The sequence below is a fragment of the Panthera tigris genome, chromosome B1 (assembly GCF_018350195.1).
Source record: "Panthera tigris isolate Pti1 chromosome B1, P.tigris_Pti1_mat1.1, whole genome shotgun sequence".
NCBI lineage: Eukaryota > Metazoa > Chordata > Mammalia > Carnivora > Felidae > Panthera > Panthera tigris.
Genome location: NC_056663.1, coordinates 109,046,267 through 109,066,419, shown reverse-complemented (window position 1 = coordinate 109,066,419; position 20,153 = coordinate 109,046,267). Strand labels below are relative to the sequence as shown.

The 20,153-nt window shown below is 37.6% G+C and overlaps 1 protein-coding gene across 8 annotated transcripts in view; it reads right to left on the bottom strand.

Moving 5' to 3' along the window:
• CAMK2D (calcium/calmodulin dependent protein kinase II delta) overlaps nucleotides 1–12,713 on the bottom strand; it is a 313,406-nt gene extending 300,693 nt beyond the window's left edge. For 7 of the 8 annotated variants that reach the window (XM_007088183.3, XM_042984014.1, XM_015540219.2 and 4 more), the window contains exons 1-2: nucleotides 12,021–12,711; nucleotides 10,315–10,409 (exon numbers count right to left, since the gene is read on the bottom strand). In XM_007088183.3, coding sequence (XP_007088245.1) covers nucleotides 10,315–10,409; nucleotides 12,021–12,085 — 160 coding nt within the window. In that variant the 5' untranslated portion in view covers nucleotides 12,086–12,711. Of the gene's footprint in view, nucleotides 1–10,314; nucleotides 10,410–12,020 lie in introns of all 8 variants that reach the window. The other variant, XM_015540216.2, reaches the window with a different exon arrangement.
• Nucleotides 12,714–20,153: the final 7,440 nt, after the last annotated feature.

Genomic DNA, 20,153 nt, shown 5'->3' with positions numbered 1-20,153 from the left:
ACTGAGAAAACTGAACCATGAATATATTGTCTTCTATTTTTCTGTATTTTTCCAGATTGCATAATTAGAATATATATTTTGATACAACTGTTAATGTCTTATGCAAACTGGTAATGAATCATTAAAATTTCTTTCAGAGATATGTCCATAGTATACAATTCTCCCTATACCCAGTGTGCATATATACATATATACGATCTTTAATGTAAGAGCATATGTAACTTACTTTACTAAAAAATTCATCATGGATAAAATTTCTACAAAATGGTCAAAACGTTCAGCTGAACTAATTTCAAAAATTACATATTTTGCCACCATGATTACATACAAATGTTCTGAATGTTTTTATGAAAACAGCATATTTTCTTAAGATATGTGTGTGCATATATGTGTGTGGTGTATATATACATATACACCATAAAGTTGTAGAATTGTAAAACCCCCAGTAAATAAGGAAATAAGTGCTTTAAAACATATATTTTCTTTAAGGGATTTCCAATATTGAAACAAGCACACTTTCCAGTCCTTTTACCAAGTTTCTGAATTGACAGGCATGGCAGTTCTAACAGCTGGCCTCTGTCTTTCCTAAAAAGTCAAGTAACCTCTATAAGCAAATAATATTCATGATTTGTGAATCCAAAACTATCTATCACCAAAATGCTCTTTAAAATGAGCTTAGTTAAAAGATAAGTCAAAAAGCAAGTCCCTCCGGAGAATGAGAATGGATACAAACTTAAAAATCCAAACATTTAAAATAATTTAATAATAAGGTACCTGGCTGGCTCGGTTAGGTGTCCGACTTCGGCTCAGGTCATAATCTCGCAGTTATGAGTTCAAGCCCCGCGTGAGGCTCTGTGCTGACAACTCAGAGCCTGAAGCCTGTTTCAGATTCTGTGTCTCCCTCCCTCTCTGCCGCTCCCCTGCTCATACTCTGTCTCTCTCTCTCTCTCTCAAAAATAAATAAAACATTAATTTAATGATAGCCTGAGTCTGGCATTACTAAAGTGGTACTAATGGACATGCAGACCATGAAAATGTTACCCCTTCTTATTGAGCCACTTTACGTTACATGGTAAAAAAAAAAAAAAAAAAAAAAAAAAAAAGCAAGAATTTACACAGTTGCTCCAAAATTTACAAAATTATACAAAACTCTTTCCAACAAAGCATAATTTGTCATCAAGAAACTAATGAAATAATTTATGAATTAAAAATTATTTTCAATAGTGTATTCCATTTGACATGAAGCTTTAGCTCAACTTCTACTTACTTTACCTGCCAAAGGTCTCTCCTTGTTAAACATATATCTACTTCTGGAGACAGAATCCTATTTGCTCACTCATTCATTTATCCCCTCATTCAACAAACATTTATAAGCATCTTCAGCATTTATAAGTAATTTACAATTACTGTGCCAGCACAGATTCAATGGTAAGCTTAAAAATGTTCACAAGATGTTTGAAAGCTACAACATATATAACTAAAACACAAAAGGAGAAATGTGATCAGTTGCTTAAAAAACATGAAAAAGCTATTCAGAGGAAGAGGAAAAGAATTGCTTCTGCCTAGAGAGGGAAAGTAAGGGTGGAGAGTAAGTTAGAGACGGCATCATGGAGGCAGAAGCACCTGAAATGAGTCTTAAAGGAGATAGGGTTTCAACGGCACTAGGTGTACTCATTCCATCTGGAGAGTAGAGCCAGAACTTTCTCCCTTCCTTTGAACATGCTGCTTACTTTTCCTGGGCAACCATTTCTCCCTTCTGTACCAGGCTCAATTGCCATTCAAAAACATAATTTCACTCATTAATCTCTTCAATAAATCTGTGATAACAACCTCTTCCAGCCCTTATCTACATGAAAACCTTGTGTATACTTCTATTACAACACTCGAAAACTAAACTGTATTCAGCAGGCTATCATCCACACTAATGGATCACAAAATACTTCAGGGCAGATCTCTTATCTTTCACCTCTGTATTGCTACAACTTATCAAGATGTCCAGCACAGTGGGTACTAAAAGGTCTAACGATGAACTTTATAAATGAATAAAAAACATGGCAACCATTAGCTGGAAAATCTGTTTAGGAAGCTGTTTAAAAGAGTTAAGAAAAAAAGAGCTCAAGTTAAAATGGTGAAAAAGGATGAGATGGAAAGTGTTGAGATGGGTTAAGGAGAAGAAAGATAATCAAGCGTGCTTGAAAGTCCAGGAAAAGTAAGGCACCATTCATAGAAGGGGGAAATCACTGAGTCCACCAGGGACAAGCAGAATTGGACCTGGACTACTATTGAATACACTTCGGCAGAAATCCAAGTTATCAGAACACAGACTCCAAATATCACCTAAATATTTCTTCACCAAAATAAAAATTTTAATTTGAACACTAATGCCGTGATATGGCATATCTGACCTCTACAACTTCTCTAGAAGATAAAAGAGAAATCTAATTCTCAAGTACTATACTTACCTTTAATAAGGTAGTTTTATGTAACTTACTCCTGCTTTATTTCAATGTGTGTACATCATCATTAATGAAAATGCTTCAAAAAGACATAGGAATAAAATAATTTCCTATTACTAAAAAAATTCCATATAATTTAAGCCTTCCCTAGCCTTAAGGGATAGGGTAAAATTATATACTAATATGAGTTTATTCCACAAATTTTAGATTTATACATGTACAATACATATATTGTTATACATATATAAATATACCTTGATAAAGAGGGCATAGATTTTCCATTGGTAACTGATTGGCCAACTGAAATCAACCAGTTAATTAACAAGTCCCAGGGCATGGGGAAATAAAAAGAGATTTCTCTTTTAAAAATGTGAGAGATTGGGGCACCTGGTGGCCCAGTCAGTTAAGTGTCCGACTCGATTTCTGCTCAGGTCATGATCTCACGGTTCATGGGTTCAAGCCCTACGTAGGGCTCTGCTTGAGATCCTCTATTTCTCAAAAAAATAAACTTAAAAAATTAAAAAGTAAGAGACAGCGATTAACTCTCAGAGCAAGGCAAGAGATGAGGATCAGCAAGGAACACACAGGTAGCTTCAAAAGTAGAGGGAATGCTCTAGTTATTGAGTGGAGGTTTATTGGATGCTTACTGTTTTATGATTTATAAAATATAATTTCATACTTAAGATGTTAGGTAATAAAAAGTTTCCAATCCCCATGTAATTTAAAGAGAAAATAACCTTAGGTAAAACAATTAAGTGTACATAAATATTACACAATATTATCTGTGTATCTTTATATGACTTGCTGCACCTAAGTTATTTTTCCAACAAACATAAAACAGCCAAGTTTTATAAATTTTATAAAATATTTATAAAACTTAATAGTTTTAGGTTTTTCTTTCACTTGCCACATGTTAGTATGCATTTGGCACGTAGTGTTGTCCAAGAAGAAACAATAAAACAACAAACATCTGTCCTCCATGCTTCACAAACAAGAGGAGCCTGAGAAATAAAATACCTTTCTGAGTAGGTTCCTCTGGGCTTTGGTTAAGGGCTAAGTTTTTCTTTTCAGCAACAAGTGAATCATTTAGAAGAAGTAGTCCTAGGAACTTAGTGTGTTTTGAGATATTTGCAGTAAGTTAATGAATTAAGTTTACCAAAACATGTCATTCTTCTGTAATCATTTTCCCACTGATTCTTCACCTCACTGTTTTCTTTCCAGGAAAGAGCACAGAGGACTATCAAACTTTAGTTTGATTTTGTTACTGCAGCAATTAAAATACTACCTTCTCTCACGAGGCGGAACTCTAAATATATTTTCCCAAACAAATACTCAATTCTATGCACTGCACTGAGGACCTAAAGCTGTAGAAGACATAGTCCTTTTTATGAAAGACCCTGAAGTTTAGTGGGAAGATCAGTCAAGCACATACCAATAAGTACAGAGAGGTTAAGAGAAGTTCTTTGTAACAGCAATCAATGGGATGTGGTAGTGGAAAGAGCCAGGCTTTAGAGCCAAAGAAAATGGTTTGAAATTCTGACTCCACTACTGACTAATACTGAGGCTTTTAGTAACTTACAGCCTCAGTTTCCTCTATTTAAAAATTGAATAATAAAAATAACAATAAACTAAGTAAAACAAAATATCTTGTAAGTATATATCTGTCACTTAGAAGGTTCTCTTAAAATAATAGCTATTACCATTCCTATTATTTTATTATTATTATTGATTTGGGTAGTAATAAAGTTCTAAAAAGTTAAAAGGAGACCATAGTACCAGCAAAGGGGTTCGCCTAACTAAAAAATCAATTATGATTTTGTTCTGTGACTGTGTATGATTACAAGGATAGTTCAGATATTTAAAATCAAAACCAAACAAACAACAAGCAAAGCTGTCCTCTCCCTACTCTCTCTCTCTCTCTCCTCCAAACCTGACAGTTTCCCTATACTAGAGAAAGAGTTTACAGTAGATGAAAGGTCTACGAACTCACCTTAAGAAGTAATGATCTATCTCCCTTAACTGGATCAGGAATTTTGGTATCTAAAAAAGTTTCCTTTTTTAATTTTTTAATAAAAACTATTTTATTCTAAAAGTAACTTTATCCTGATAGTTGCAACAAATTTACCATCTGAGTAAAATAATATTTTAATTATAATCACATATTTAAACTCTTTTGAATAATCTCTCCAAATGGTTTTAGATTTGTGGTACTTAAAATTTATTTAAATCCACATTATATAAAAGCCTTCCTTCATCTCTCCAGGCAGAAATAACCTTTCCTTCCTTTGAAAATCAACAGCACTTTATGCAAGCTAGACTTATACCATTTATGTCTTCTATGTCTATTTGTGTAGATAGCCTTACTTTTCCTAACACTCTGCCCACTATACTTATGCAATATTTATTAAATAAAAAATATATAAAATAAGGCCACATAAGTGAATGTGCTTAGTAATCTATAAAGTAGTATAAAAGCAAATTACTACAAAGGTATTATATTTTAGAGTAAAAGTATTGCAAGCTTACACCTAATGTACGGCAGTACAATTCACTGAACAATCCTTAACTGTCAATAATAAAAAATACTGTGCACACCATACCCTAACAAATGTGGAGGGGCAGATGTTTAAAAAAAAAAATGTATCAATTCAGCCTAAGAGACAGTAGGAGTTGGTCTGCCTTGGTATCAGCCCAAGAAAAAAAATTATTTTAATTAAATAAAATTCTAGTCAACAATGAGCTTAAATGCCCAAGAAAATCCTAGTATGTGCCTTCTAGCAATTCATGATTATTAACTTTAAAAGGCCCATAAAAAATTTACTACTAAATTTTAATTTTTACACCAAATTGATTCAATATTTCAAGGGAAATGAAAAGTATTAATCTCGTCGTATAACAATAAAGATTCTCCAGGTGTTCAATTCCTATTGCATAATCTGTCAGGTAGAGGTTGACACTAGTTATACCACAGTCAGATGCCTGACAACCATGTTCTTTATATTAAGTTTGCATATTATAACCATGTTGGAATACAGAAAGGATTTTTATTATTTTCTGGAAATGTAGATATGCATTTTTATCTCCTAACCAGTTTGAACATCAATAATATTCTCATTCACTAAAAGAGGAAAATAGATATCTAATATCAAAACCTACATAAAAATGCAAATACAACTAAACATAATGAAAGGACTACTCTGGGGCCCAATAATTAAAGAGCTGTAGAAATTCCACATACAAAAATAAAAATATTTACTAATTTTTTCTTAAAACATTGCTCAAACCAAGAAACTTTCAAAAAATGTTAATTAGCCCAATTAGTTCCAAATTGCAAAATCAATAATGTATAATCAGAACAATCCATCTATATCATCTCATTTCTGCTTCCAACTTAACACAAGTAACCACAAAGCTGAAAAATTGCGCTAATTTCTTGACTGCCTGGATGCCAAAAAAGAAAAAAAAAGTAGCAAAAGTTAGCTACTGACATCTCTATTATACCATAAAAAAAACTACTTAGGACATGCATGCAATATTCAGATTTCATAGCTGAGACCTAATTTGGTGTACATGGTTTAAGTAGTTTTTATAAAGTCCTGATTCATATTCTACTAAGATCATCAATTTGGGAATTAACAAAACTAGTAAAATCAAAGAATACCAAATAATTTAACTGTATTACATCTGTGAAGTATTGCAGAAATATAAAATGAAATCCCTTTTTAACTTTATCAAGAGAGTAGAGCTAAAATATACTTGTAATAGCACATACTATTTCAAGCTTCTACTATAATTTGCATTTTACAAAAATAATGACTTGTGGCTCATCAGACCCTACGTAATAAAAAGTGGTTTCTAATGATCAACAATTACATTGGAAAATGAACATTAAGAAGTTATTACTATCATAAAAAATATTTTACCACAGGGAGTCTTTAAAATGTGAAATAAATCACAAATACTATTTCTTTTTTTTTTTTTTTTAATTTTTTTTTTTTTCAACTTTTTAAATTTATTTTTGGGACAGAGAGAGATAGAGCATGAACGGGGGAGGGGCAGAGAGAGAGGGAGCCACAGAATCGGAAACAGGCTCCAGGCTCCGAGCCATCAGCCCAGAGCCTGACGCGGGGCTCGAACTCACGGACCGCGAGATCGTAACCTGGCTGAAGTCGGAAGCTTAACCGACTGCGCCACCCAGGCGCCCCACAAATACTATTTCTAAAGACATCTGCCATCAGAACCATCAGTCTACTGGATTCTGAACTGCAATCACAACCCTTCCTGGACTTTGCATAACCTGTCAATACCTTACAGTTATAACCAGGTCAAAATCAACAAAGTATCAAAATAGCATGGTAAATTAGGATTTGTTAAGTACAAACCTAATTGTCTGGGACCAAAATGATAGAATTTCTACTGCCCATGGTAAAAATAGGAGATAAAATTCTACAATCACTATCTACCATTTACTAAGTAAGCGTGCTTTCTATTCCTAGCTGACAAAAAAAAAACTTTTTGAGACAAAAATTGCATATAAAACAGAAGATGTTTGAAACTTTCTTACACTATTTTTAAAGCAAGCCAAATTATATATCAATGTACTTAATCTATCTAATCAGTATCATATGATGAATGCTCTGTGCATGCACGTGTTAACGCAAAAGGAAAGAAATTCTTCAACAGACTCTGAGTCTCCCAAATATGGTTTGTGTGACTAACAGCTGAGAGGAAATGCAACTGAAACTGCTGCTGGAAATCCATTAACATCTAGGCACAGAAAAATGCCTGGGTGATAGTAGAGTTGGATGTGTAAATTTGTGCAGGAATATAGCCAAATTTTTGGCAATCCCTCATGGTCTTAAATGTATTGACAATGGTCTTTCTTTTCCAGTTGTAATGTTACATTTGAAGAACATTATTTGAGTTGGAGGACCTTCCTGGTCTTTAAAACAAACAGGCTTAAAGCTTGGATTTACAAAGGCATGGCATTTTAAATAATACAAACAAAAATTTATACAAAAAATTGTATGCTCCAAAAAAACTGCCATGCATAGCCAAAAGAAAAAAAAAATCAGTACATTAAGGGAAAAACTGTATGCTAATTTAGATATCATTCTAATTTCCCTTAAATATACTATTTTTAAATTTTTCTGTAATTTTCAGGATTATTATTCTGAAAGGGAGTGTTTTTAAAGGAGAGTTCATATTTCAAAGTATATGCTCTTGATATCTTAATACACTATTTTATAAAAGATTACTTTACATCTAGTACTTGCTTGTTCTTAGGAATTAAACTAAGTATGTAACTCCTTTACAAACCATTTAATAGCCATATGTGATCCTAGTCACTCTGTACTGAGCTCCTCCTAGGTCCTCAATGCTGTGAAATGTTTTATCTAAAATAATGAGAGCACTTTCTTAAGTATTTACAACTTAATGTGGGTACAGCTTAAACAAATGCACACATTCAAAAGTATAAATATGCTATAAGCAGCTCTAATTGTTATGGTTATAAAATAAATTGAAAAATTTGAAGTACTATAATATTTTACAGGTGAGCAGTAATAGGTAAAATTGACTCAGCACTTTGCAATGAAGAAGAGGTTCTCATAAAATTCACTGAATCCTCAAAACCACCCATGAGACACTATGAGTACTTTTCCCCCATTTTATTAGTGAAGAACCAGTGATGAAGAAAAGGTAAATAACTGAACCACATTACACACTAAATAGTAAAGCCAAGATTCAAACTGGTTACTCACAGCTAAGTCACGGCTGCCACTGGATTTATAATTTTCATTCTTTCATGTAAGTAATCACATCTGATTGTTTCAGCAACCCAAGAAATAAAAATAGCAGCTAATATTCATTGAATACATATTATGTAGCAGACACTGTTCTATACTATATTAATTCACTCCTCACAAACCCTATAAAAGGAAGGGTTACACTATTACCCATTTACAGATAAGAAAATGAAGGCTCATTGAAAATATGTAAATCACCCAAGATTACACATCCAATAGGTAGGCGAATCAGAATGTAAACCCAGAGCATTTAATTCCAAAGCCTCTTCTTTCCCACCTCACTCCTCAGTGGATTGACATGAAGCAGGTTAAGAAAGGAAATTGGAGAGGGAGAAGAAGCAGGTCTTCTAGTACTTCACTTTAACTACTTTTCCTAAACGAAACTGGAATAATTAAATCCAGACAGGGCAAGGTGGCTTTGGGTGTAGGTTGTTCTTTACAGCACAGTAGGAGCAGGTAAGGAACACTGGCAGGAAGAAGGAATCCCATCAGGCTAGAGAAGACTTATCTTCCATAGAGTGGAGGCAGAAGAATGGAAAAATAATGGGAGCAGAAACACATGTATTTGCCATTCTGATTCAGGGAGTATAAATTATGGTAGATGAAGAGGGAGGACTCTAATTAAGGAAATCAAGGAGAAGTGAAGCACAACACTGATTTGTTTTGAAAGAAAATTCAAAGCCACTGAAAGATTTGGGATAGGTGTCGTCATGCCTCCAGAAGAACTGATACTCCTACTTTTGCCAAAAGTATCTAGCACACAGGAAGAAAACATTGAGAGAATTTTCATTTTTTCTTTTTAAAAACTAAAATGTCATTTACAGTTTGGTAACTCCTTTTGACTGTTAGAAACCTTCCTGTGGAGAGAAGAGGGAAAGGGGAACGTGATGGAGCTTAACGTGCTTCTCATTAGTTCTCAAGCTGTGAAGCTATGGCACTGGTTACTTTAGCACATAGATCTTCCTCAGAGTGCTGTTAAAATCGGATGAAGAAAATCACAACAAAACCTCATTTTAATGAATGAACTGAAATGCCAATCTAAACCTAAAGTAGAAGTTGCAACAAATGAGGGGAAAAAAAAAAGTATGGCAGAGACCAAAAATGACACCAGGATACTAGAGAGCAGCACTTTTTAGAAGACAAATTAAATGGGGCAAACTAACCCTAATAGAATTTCTTCCCTCATTACTTAAAATAAACCAGGTCACTGAAATGGGCTTATACTGTGGCATTTTGTTCATTTTAATTTCATTTAAATTTCATTACATCGTAAATTCCCATGGAAATACCTTAGACACGTGTCCACAATAATTAGAATGCCTAACATTTCAGTGTAAGTACTTTTGCATAAGTTCAACAAAACAGAAAGAATGCAGTGAGCTCCTTTCAGTTTTTTTTTCCTATGTCAACAGCTATTTTATGATAGGAATGATCTCTGTGGCTATAGAGCATGTGTAAAATACATCACATGAGTCTGTGAGAAGCCTTAATGCGGAAGACCCAGTAAAGATCTGGACTGCACACAGAAACCTCAAAATCAAGCTGAACTTCCTAGAATATAGCAATGATAAATTTTTCCTCCCAAAGCTATTACTGTTAAATATACCTTGATGAATTAAGTTCAAGTGTAACTACAATTGAAATATGATTCAACTGAGCTATGACCTATTTTTCCTCTCAAAAGCAAAAAAGAGAATAATGACAGTTGTGAGACTTACACTTTTCCATTCCTGGGTATTTCTGAAAGTTATTTCATAGCACAGCTAAAGGCAAAATGCACTTTGTGACACGTCTTTTCTTTAAAATGCAGTTACTTATGCTAGTGCTCATAAGACAGATATAATTACTTAATAATTGTTATTAAAATTCTGTGTGTTTATTTTTAAACTATACATACCAAGGCATTCAGGAAGGAAATAATCTCAGAATGTAATAGGATACCGTAGGTCTACAGTTCAATTGTAAGTATATATCTACATACAACAGAACCAACAATCAACATGACAAATACAAAATTAACATATACTGTATATGTGGTTGATAATACCCACCCCTAGCAGAAAGCTTTTTGGTGTTGATAATTTTGGCAGCATATTCTTGTCCAGTAGGGATTTTCATACATCTTCTCACCACTGAGAAAGCCCCCCTGAAAACCAATAATTAGCATGTCATCAATATAATCAGCTATGATATTCTACTAAAAAATTACAGCAATCTGAGCATTTTTGTTGCATTTAATGAACCGTCAAACATCAGTGCGCTACAGTAATATCCACAAAATGAACGATTCTTCCTGGAAACCTAAACCTTCCGTAATGTTGAAGAATAAAAGTAAATTTTATTTAACAGGGAGCACACATTATTAATCAACAAAATGAAAGGAATTGCCAATAATGACCGCTCTTGTTTGCACATGAAATTTGAAAACATTTTACAATTCACACTCACACAGCACCAAATGCTGAGAGGAAAAAAAAAAAAAAAAAACCTGCAAAGAGCATGGCTGAGGAAGAGCAGTAAAAATCTATTTATTTTGTTAAAAAAATTAATGTGGCTCCAACTAAGTAAATATGGCGATTGTTTTCATTAAAATATAAGTGTTGGGAACATTTGTGTGGTTTAACAAATCCTGATATGGTGATTTCTCTGTGCCCTGTTTTGAGCTGGGGGAAGGGAGAGATTTGAATTAAGCTGCTCTTCCGACATATTCTCCATGTTTTAACAACAGACAGCGTATAAATATATAAGGATATAATTTTCATTACATTTAAAATATAATTACATTCCCTTGAATTCAACTGCATAAAACAACAACATACATATAAACGCACCCCTTTCATAAGTAATAGTCGAAACTAGCGATAGAAGAACTGGGTTTGGGTTGGATGCTACATAAATCAACATTCACGGTTCAGCCCCTAAGTCCCTAAGCACAGAGGTCCTCAGGAGGTCTCAGGTCCCCTTCCTTAAATTCTCCGAGCAGTTCTGCCAGTCGGGTGTAGGAGGTCGTTTTATACAACACTAGGCTACCCTTGGGAAGCTTTCTCTCGGTCTCCAGGTCTTTTCCGTTGCCTGTATAAATAAATCCTCCCAGAGAATGCGAAGATGTACACGTAAATCATTGGAAGGATGATGATGATGAGCGAATAACCTAGTGCAAAGAATAAGAGTGGACATGGGGCAAGGGGTCGAGTTCTTTTCAGTGGCCCTTTTCCTGGACAGAACAACTACTGGATGCAAAATAGACTCTACGCCAAGTTGAACTTTCGGCATCAATAAATATGGCACCGTCTGTGGCAGCGAGTTCTCATCCGTACGAGGGTCGTACGGCCGACACGCCGGCTAACCAGGAGGCATCTCTATTTACAGAAAACATGATCTATGTTGCATTTTACATGGGTTCTTGTTTCCTCTACACACACACACACACACGCTCGCACACTTCTCTGGATGACAGCTACAACTGCAGGGATCGTAAATCCACTAAGTCTCTAGGGCTAGAGGGTGGGGGAACGGGTGAAGGTGGGCTAAGGATTATCGGAATGTGCCACAGCCGGGGTGGAGGGTCTTTTTCCGTCTCTGTCCCCTCCTCTCGCTAAGGCAGCACCTTCCTCAGAGCTGCCACACCGCGGGCCCTCCTCCCTCTCCTCTGGTCTCCCAAACTCCCTCGCCCCACGCGGGAGGCCGGTGGGTCGGGGGCAACGCGACCCGCCCTCTTCTGGAAAGGGGACGTGCAGATGCGGGCCAAGGCGCTTACTTTCCGAGCTCCTCGAAAAGCTGATACTCGTCCGTGAACCTGGTGCAGGTTGTAGTCGAAGCCATCCTCGGTCCGGGCTATGCCCCTGGCTGGGAGCGCGGCGGACAAGACTCGAACAGACGCGCGGCTTCCCCAGGACTGGCCCCGCGGCGCTGTCACCCAGGGCCGCCCTCACTTTCCTCGTCCGAAAGTAGCTCACCCGGGAGGGAGTGTGCGCAGGGGCGGGGCGGGAGGGAAGATGACCAGAAAGGGTGGCGTGGGGTCTCCTCCCCACGGTCCGCAGATTCTCTTCCTCCTCCTCCGGCCCTCGCTTCCTTCTCCTCTGGACGCTCCACCCGCCCCCTTTCCAGCCCCTCTCCCCAAATGCTGGGGGCAAAGTACTCAAGAAGAGGGGGTCGGGAAACGGAAAACAGCCGGGCACGGGGCGAAAGCAGTTGCGAAACTAGCCGCACCGGGGCTAGAGGGGTAGGGGCAGAGGGGAGGGAACCCGAGGGGGCGGAGGCCGCGGAGCCGAGAGCGGACAGCTCGAGCCCAGCTGCAGCTGTCAGCAGGCGCGGGCGCGGGGCGCGCCGGGGCTCGGCCGAGCGTGCGCGCCCGGGACCCGCCTGCCTCCCGCGGGCACCTCGGCTGCCTGGCGCTCCCCCAAGAGCCCGCGCCGCTTGGAGACTGCGCGGCGAGAGAAAGAGCGCTCGGATGGGGCGAAGACTAGTCCGCCGTCCCCAGGCCTCCGCCTCTTTCCTCCTCCCGCCACTCCCTCCGCCTGCCAGCACCCCCTCCCTCGCGAAGCCCCCTCCTCGCCGGTCCCACACCTCCCTCTAGCGACTCTAACCCAGTCCCTTCGCGGATCTCGCTCTCCCTCCCTAGGTCTTACACTCGCGCACACCCGTCTGGAGAGAGACCAGGTGGGCGGAGGAGGCTGTACGAGGGAGAAGCCTGGGGAAGATTTAGGTGAATGAGATGAGATGTCAAAATTACCCAGTTAAACTCGCAATTAAGCTGCTGCCTAAACCTGGGGTTGATTTAGAAGATGTGGGGTAAGTCGTGGGCTGCCCGGGGATGCTTCCCGGGCCGCGGAGGCCCCCGACCCTGTTGCGGGCACGGGGCACTAGAAACCGCTCCACGCCGACTCGTGAGCCGCGGTGCTCCGGGTGGGAGGGCGAAGTGTGCAACCATTTCATCTCGGCGCGTCTCCGTGTTGACACGGCGGGGGCCGGATGTGGGCAACTGACTGCTTCCTTAGAAGGGTCCCAGCCTACAGCCTCCCAGTGACTCCGGGCCCACCCCCGGAGAGCAGAAGCCGAGCCGCCCGCTCTAGAGCTCAGGGTGCGCGTTTTCTCCCTCCCCTCCCCCCACCCCCGGCCCGTTTAGTGAGGGACGACGCCAGCCGTGCGCCACGTTTCACTTCTGATATGACTGCCACCTCACTGTCCACCTCCGCCGTTTTATAGGTTGGGTGGCTCAGACTCTGGCAACCCCCGAAGGCCTTTGCTTTCGGCCCTCAATGTTAGAATGAAAGCAAAAACTCCCCCATGGAGCCACACCTTCTGAGTAACTCCCCAGTAACCTCGGTAAGTTCTGATAGTAAGACGGTTTCTCGCGAGATTTCCTGCTCTGGCGGCGGGGGTGGGGTTGTGGGAAGGTTGGGTGTCGGTCACGCGACCCGGTCGAGGCTGACGTCACTGGCATCACATGAACACGTTCTAGCCTGTTTCGCTTTGCAAAGGAAAAAAAGAAAAGGAGAGGCGGAGTGTGCCCTGCCTGTGATGGTGGCACAGAAGTATACTCTGTAAATGGTTATCTGGAAAATCACTTAACAGTTCAAGAATATGTCCTAATCATTAGCATGCAGCAGATAGGAGAAAAAATAATTATGCATTACATGTAAAATAAATCGCTGATTGCTGAAATCACCCCTGGGCCTTTCTTACAGTCCTGTGTTTTCAATAAACTATGTAATTGCAAATTAAGACGCGGAACAAAAGGGTTATGAACGGTCTTTCCAAATTACTGACCTTCGCCTTTACGGCATGGGACCCTAAAGACCTTGCAGTGCTAATTTGTTCATCTTTAGCATTACATCATGGGCTCAAAATTCCACAGCTGGAAGATAAAACATAACTTGGTCATACAGAGACTCTAAAACTTGAAGGAATTGTTGATCACTTCCAGAGGCTGCTATTAATTGTAAATTACCTTGTCCACAGTCACACATAATCGTAATTCCCTCCCATCCTCCTGTGGGGAATGCTATTTCTGCCAACAGCTTTTACTTTGAAATTTTCAAAATTTTTACAAATTGTAACAGTTATTAAACAAAATTGAATTTCGTACATATTTTTATTCCTGGCTATTAAAAGCAAATATAACATTGTGTAAAATGTAATGGTACAAGATGATACCAAAAACTATATAAAGGGAAAAAAAAAAGGTGTGTAAATACTAATAATTGGGCTATAGAATTGAAAAAAAAAAACAATTTGGTCTATGCTAAAGATTTTTAATCTATATCAAATATTTAACAATATGGGTACAAGTTATAATGCAATAATTTAATATTCTCTGAACCTAAAAGTGAAACAGAAAAAGTAAAATTAAAACAATAAATAAAGATAATATAAAATTTTACAACTCTAGGGAAGAAAAAAAATTTTAAATATCCAAGTAATGAGGTCTACATAATTACAGTATTTATCTCAATTATTTAAACTACCAATAATTGTACATGGTTATGATGATTGTATGATACAATAAAGAAAACATAACAGTTTTAATATTGATGTATTATTAGACAATAAATGTGTACTTTTTAAAACACTGCTTACTCTGCATTTGTGCTGTTTCTTGGTCTATATCTTAAAGTAATTAAAATATTTATCTTATTTAAGCAAATATTGCCAGTTATTTCTGAAGCGTGGGCTTTCTGAAGGCAGTAATCCTTTCACAATTACACAGAAATTCCATTTGGATTATCATCTCTTGCCTTCTTCCTGGTCTCCTGCTTCTACCCTTGCCCCCCTTTGTTCTAGTCTCATCCGAGGCAAGCATAATGGTCCCCTTAAACCCTCAGTCAGGACAAATCATGCCTTTGCTCAAAAACTTCTGAAGCCTTGGTGTCTCAATTAGACTAAAAACCAAAATTTTAAAAATGGCTTACAAGGCCTTGGGGGATCTGCCCTCCACTCCTACATCATTAGTCTTCCCTACCTCAGTTTGTGCCCTGGCTCATTCTACTCCAGCCACACTGGCCTCTGCGGTTCCTGGAGCATGACTTGGCATGCTCCTGATTAGCAACTTTGCATTTGCTATTCTGTCTTCCCTGGAATGTTTAACTGTCCTATTGCATTTCTTCACTTCCTTCTAATATTTTCTCTATCATCTTATTGATGGAGCTTTCCCTAGCCACTCTATCAATTACTACACATTTTTCAAACATGACTTCACATTGCCTGCTTCATTTTTCCCCATAATATCTATTACCATCTAGTATACTATAAATTTTATTTTTTTCCCTGTTAATTGTTTAGACTTTCCAACTAAAATATACTCTCCCAAGGGCATGAATTACTACCTGTTTTGTTCACTGCTCTATTTCCAGTGACTAGAATAGTGCCTGGCACATAATAGCTGTTCTATGAATTTTATTAAATTGGCAAATTAATTATTTAGGGGTTTATTATATTAAAGTTAGTTGTTGATAATTAACGTACCAATAAAACTTACTGTAAGGGTGATCGTATTTAATCAAGATAGTCACAGTATCCCATGATTAAAAGTGCAGAGAAATGGATTTTTAAAATACACTAATAATTGACATCAAGGGAAAAGGATCTAGTACTAATTTTCTTGCCATTGAAGTCCATAAAGGAAGAAGGAATTTCCATTTTTTAGATATACCGGCCTTACTAAATTTTACACTGTAATAAAAGACAGATGCCAAGTTCCAAATGGTTAGATCTCACTCTGAAGACACAAGGCAATGTAAGGGAATGAAAAATGTGGCTTTAAAATGAGTTTTTGTAATTCCTAAACTAGTTTAACACCACTACTATGGAAGAAGATCCATCTTATGATGTGGAGAAACACTTAGGAAGTCATAAATGTGAAAAGAACGTCAGAAGTTACAGAATGGTGATGAAGGATTGCCAGATTAAAGTTAAGAAATTTTCTAAAATTTAGCAACAAACATGAGCTGGAGATTGTACAAAAATGTGTTGTTCAAATGCAAATTGAAAAAATTGTAAACATGAGCATACTTGGTTTCTCAATCGATTTAGATTAATCACACACAAATCAAGATTAGCTAGTGTATAAACTCCTAACTTTCTGCTTTGTTAAAGTGGAAGAAAAACATTTGTAATTGTATCCACTTCTAAAATGTGTTCCTTAATACTAGAAAGGGTAACAGCAAGCAAAGAAGGAGAGGTGAAGTATGAGGGATGGGGACATGGAGGTGGGGGGCTAACGGAGTAAAAACTAGTTACAAGCAGACCCCTATCACTACCTAGATTGCTAGGCTTCAATCAGATAAAATCATGTGAGTACCAAGACCACACAATATTTTGCTCTAAATACGATCCATCCCTGTGTGTGTGTGTGTGTGTGTGTGTGTGTGTGTGTGTGCATGTGCGTATGTGATAGAATCAACTAACAAAAAAGTAGCGAAGAGATGGAAGACAAACTGAAAATGATCACCACATACAAATACAACAGGAGAACCAAAGATAGAAAGTATCTTTGTTGTCTTTTTGCCCAGTTGCAACTAAAAATTGCAAGCCTTTAGTAGTCCCACTAGGAAAGGATGAGTTTCTAATACTTAGGTAAGCAAACCAGATATTGACAATCATTGATTTTCCTTGCTACAGAGTTACAAGACAAGAAACAAGGAAGAGATGACGCTATATCCATTGCTCCCCAAAGTGAAGACTCAGTAATAAGAATAATCGGTAATAAGAAGTAATCAGTAATAAGAAGATTGCAGTGAGAATTTTAGCAGGGTCTGTTTCTGGTCTGTATCATGGCCACTCTTCACTGAAGATTTAGAGGCAAGGAGAAGAAAGCAATTTGCTTCTTTCAGTTAGCCCTCTCAAGGTACAATAATCTAACCCTGTAGAGCCAGACACAAATATAATCTACTAGTGAGCAAATAATCTACTCACCAAACTGTCCATTCATGCAAGATGAATTTGCAGATGAAGAAATGAACTATTCATAAAACAAAAGCTCATAACAGAAAAGGTATTCTTTGTTTCATCAGGTGCTAAAAATAAACCTAAATATGTAAATGAATCAAGAAATAATACAATGAAGAACCAGTAGCTCTTTCCCCACTACTTCCAAGTATTTTGGTTAGCATATTTGATCCTCCGCGAAGATACCTAATACTCTGCTAAAAAGAAGTGTAACAGGAAGTTATATTAAATATGACACACAAATCAAAACAACTTTGTAAAAGGTTGTGAAGTCATTAGCAAAGTAAAAAAAAAAAAAAAAAAAACGAATTAGCAGATGTCGAGCCTTCCTCTGTGCACGGGTAATGACTTTCACTTACTACTTTCACCACATTGGACTGTGACTATTAGCCCCTTCATGGCAGGAACTGTCAGTTTCCTACAGCAGCACTGGTACAGAGCTTGTGCCATCATAGGTGCTTAAAAAAAAAAAGAACATATGTTATCATCAGTCTTTATCTCCATGATATTAAAAATGCCCAGTCTTTAATAGGGTGTAATGATGTTTCTTTGTGTCTATATATAATAGATCACTTCCAATCTTCCATAACTTGGCTTCTCTGTATCATTTCATACTGGGTTTAAAATGTTCTCCACAGGTTTCCCTAACACCACCACATTCTCCATTCAGGACACCTCCCTGCACTCACAACATTTCTATCTCCTTTCTTCAAGCACATTCCTGAGCTCTTTTTCTCTCTACCTTTATGGTAAATGATGTGCTCCATTTTAGGCTGCTCTCTAGGATAATCTTGTAAGTATCATGTTGAAGATGGCAGAGCAACTGTCAGCCTGGGTGCCTGAAAGATTTCATCAGAGCAGAGCTGTTGCTAACCTGGAGTCCCTGCTCTAGACTAAAGAAATAAACTTTTGTTCATAAAGGAAGTAAGTTTTAAGGATCTTTTTTGTTTCTGTAGTTAGCCTACCATATCTAAAACAAAGCATGTGAAAAAAAATCTTAAAATCAAAAGTCCTGTGCAAATGTAAAGTATCACTATAACTCAAAGTTTATGAATAAAAATATAATGAATGAATGGAAATAGGCGATTTGGGTTATGACCATATTTTATTTTTCCATATTATGCTGGTTTCCATTAGTGAGGTAATTGAGAGTTAGCTATATTGTAAAATGGTCCAGCTCCATTAAACTAGTATCTAAACTTAAATAAGTTCAAGTTAAAAAATAGATAAAAGAACAAGTTTACCCTTTTCACTGCCTACTACACACACACACACACACACACACACACACACACACACACACACACATTTCATTCAATAGGGGAAACAGATTTTTAGAGGTCCTAGAAGCTAATGCAATACCACCACGAGGGGCCATGCACATTTTTCTCTAAAACCTTCCCATTCTTAATGTTTTTCTATTTCATTTATTACTCCAAGAAAGAAAGAAAAAAAAAAGCTTCAATTAATGGCTTATTTGTAAGCAACACTTTTTTTTTTCACAACTACTTGGTTCATTTAACAGAGAAAGTGTGCCCTCAAATTAAGAGTTTCAAGGTGTTTTTGAAGGTGGAGGCAATTAAGCTAGGTGGGTTATCAAAGTATGTGGAAAACAAAGAACTTCTTTCTGCAGCTTAAATGCGAATGGTGAATTGTGCCATTAATTCTGCAGCATCTACTCTGTAAATTGTGCGTTCGTGTATTATGCCATGCACTCTGAAGATGGAATGTAGACCAAATAAATAGTGTCTTCACTATTATAGGGCTTACTTTTAAGTGGGGATCACTTTTAAGGGGGGGATCAGCATTAAATCAATTATATGGAAAAAATATAAAGGAGGAATATAGGAAGTTATGAGAATGTACAATATTTGTCTTGGTGGAGTAGGCAAAGAGGGTTTTTCTGAGAGTGGATAAGCAAATGAGATCTGCAAAATAAGTAGGAATTAACTAGATGAAAGAAAGTGCAGGGAAAAGCATGCTAGTAGATGGAACGTGGCAAATTCAAGGAACCAAAGGAAGTCCACTGCGGGTAGCACACACTGCTAGCCAAATGAGGCTGTCAGGATGGGTCTAAGAGGCTCTCATGGGGAACTTAAAACTGTATGAAAAACAGTGTGGAAAAACTGCAAAGATTTTTAAATGGATGTCACATTCTGTATCATATAGTTCAGTCTGGCTGCCTTGTGGAAAATGAATGCTAGCAATCTGAAGTGGTCAGCTTGGAAGGCAAGGTAAGAGAAAGTGATAGCTTGAATTTAGGTGGTGGTGGTGAAAATAGAGATAAATGAATATTGAAAATATATTTGGAAACTTAATATTAAAATTATAAAAACACACTGACAGTTGAGACCATCTGTTTTAATAGGAATTAGATAAAACAGTAGACTATTTTGGTATGACTTAGATTTTAGGTGTTTTTTTTTTTTTTTTTTTCATTTTTAGGAACATTCTGCCCAGGAAATATAGTACTATAAATCAACAAATAACTTTACTGTTTGCTTCAGGAAATTCCTTCAGATAAAGTTAGTAGAGATAGTAATCTGCTTATCTGGCTAAATAGCTTACTCATCAATTTAGTTATCAAGAATTACTTTACAGTATCCACTAACTTTAAACTCTTATACCATGGATTGCCCAATTCTCCACTTCACTTCTTGAAAGACTTCCTTAAACATCTTGAGGCCAGGGAGCACTGGGGTGGTTCAGTTTGTTGGGCATTTGACTCTTGATTTCAGCTCAGGTCATGATCTCACTGGTTCATGAGATCAAGCCCCACGTTGGGCTCTGCACTCACAGCATGGAGCCTGCTTGGGATTCTCTCTCTCTCTCTCTCTCTCTCTCTGTCCAGCCCCTGCTTTCTCTGTCCCTTCCCTGCCCTCTCTCTGTCAAAATAAGTAAATAAATATTAAAAAACAAAACAAAACAAACACCATCTTGAGGC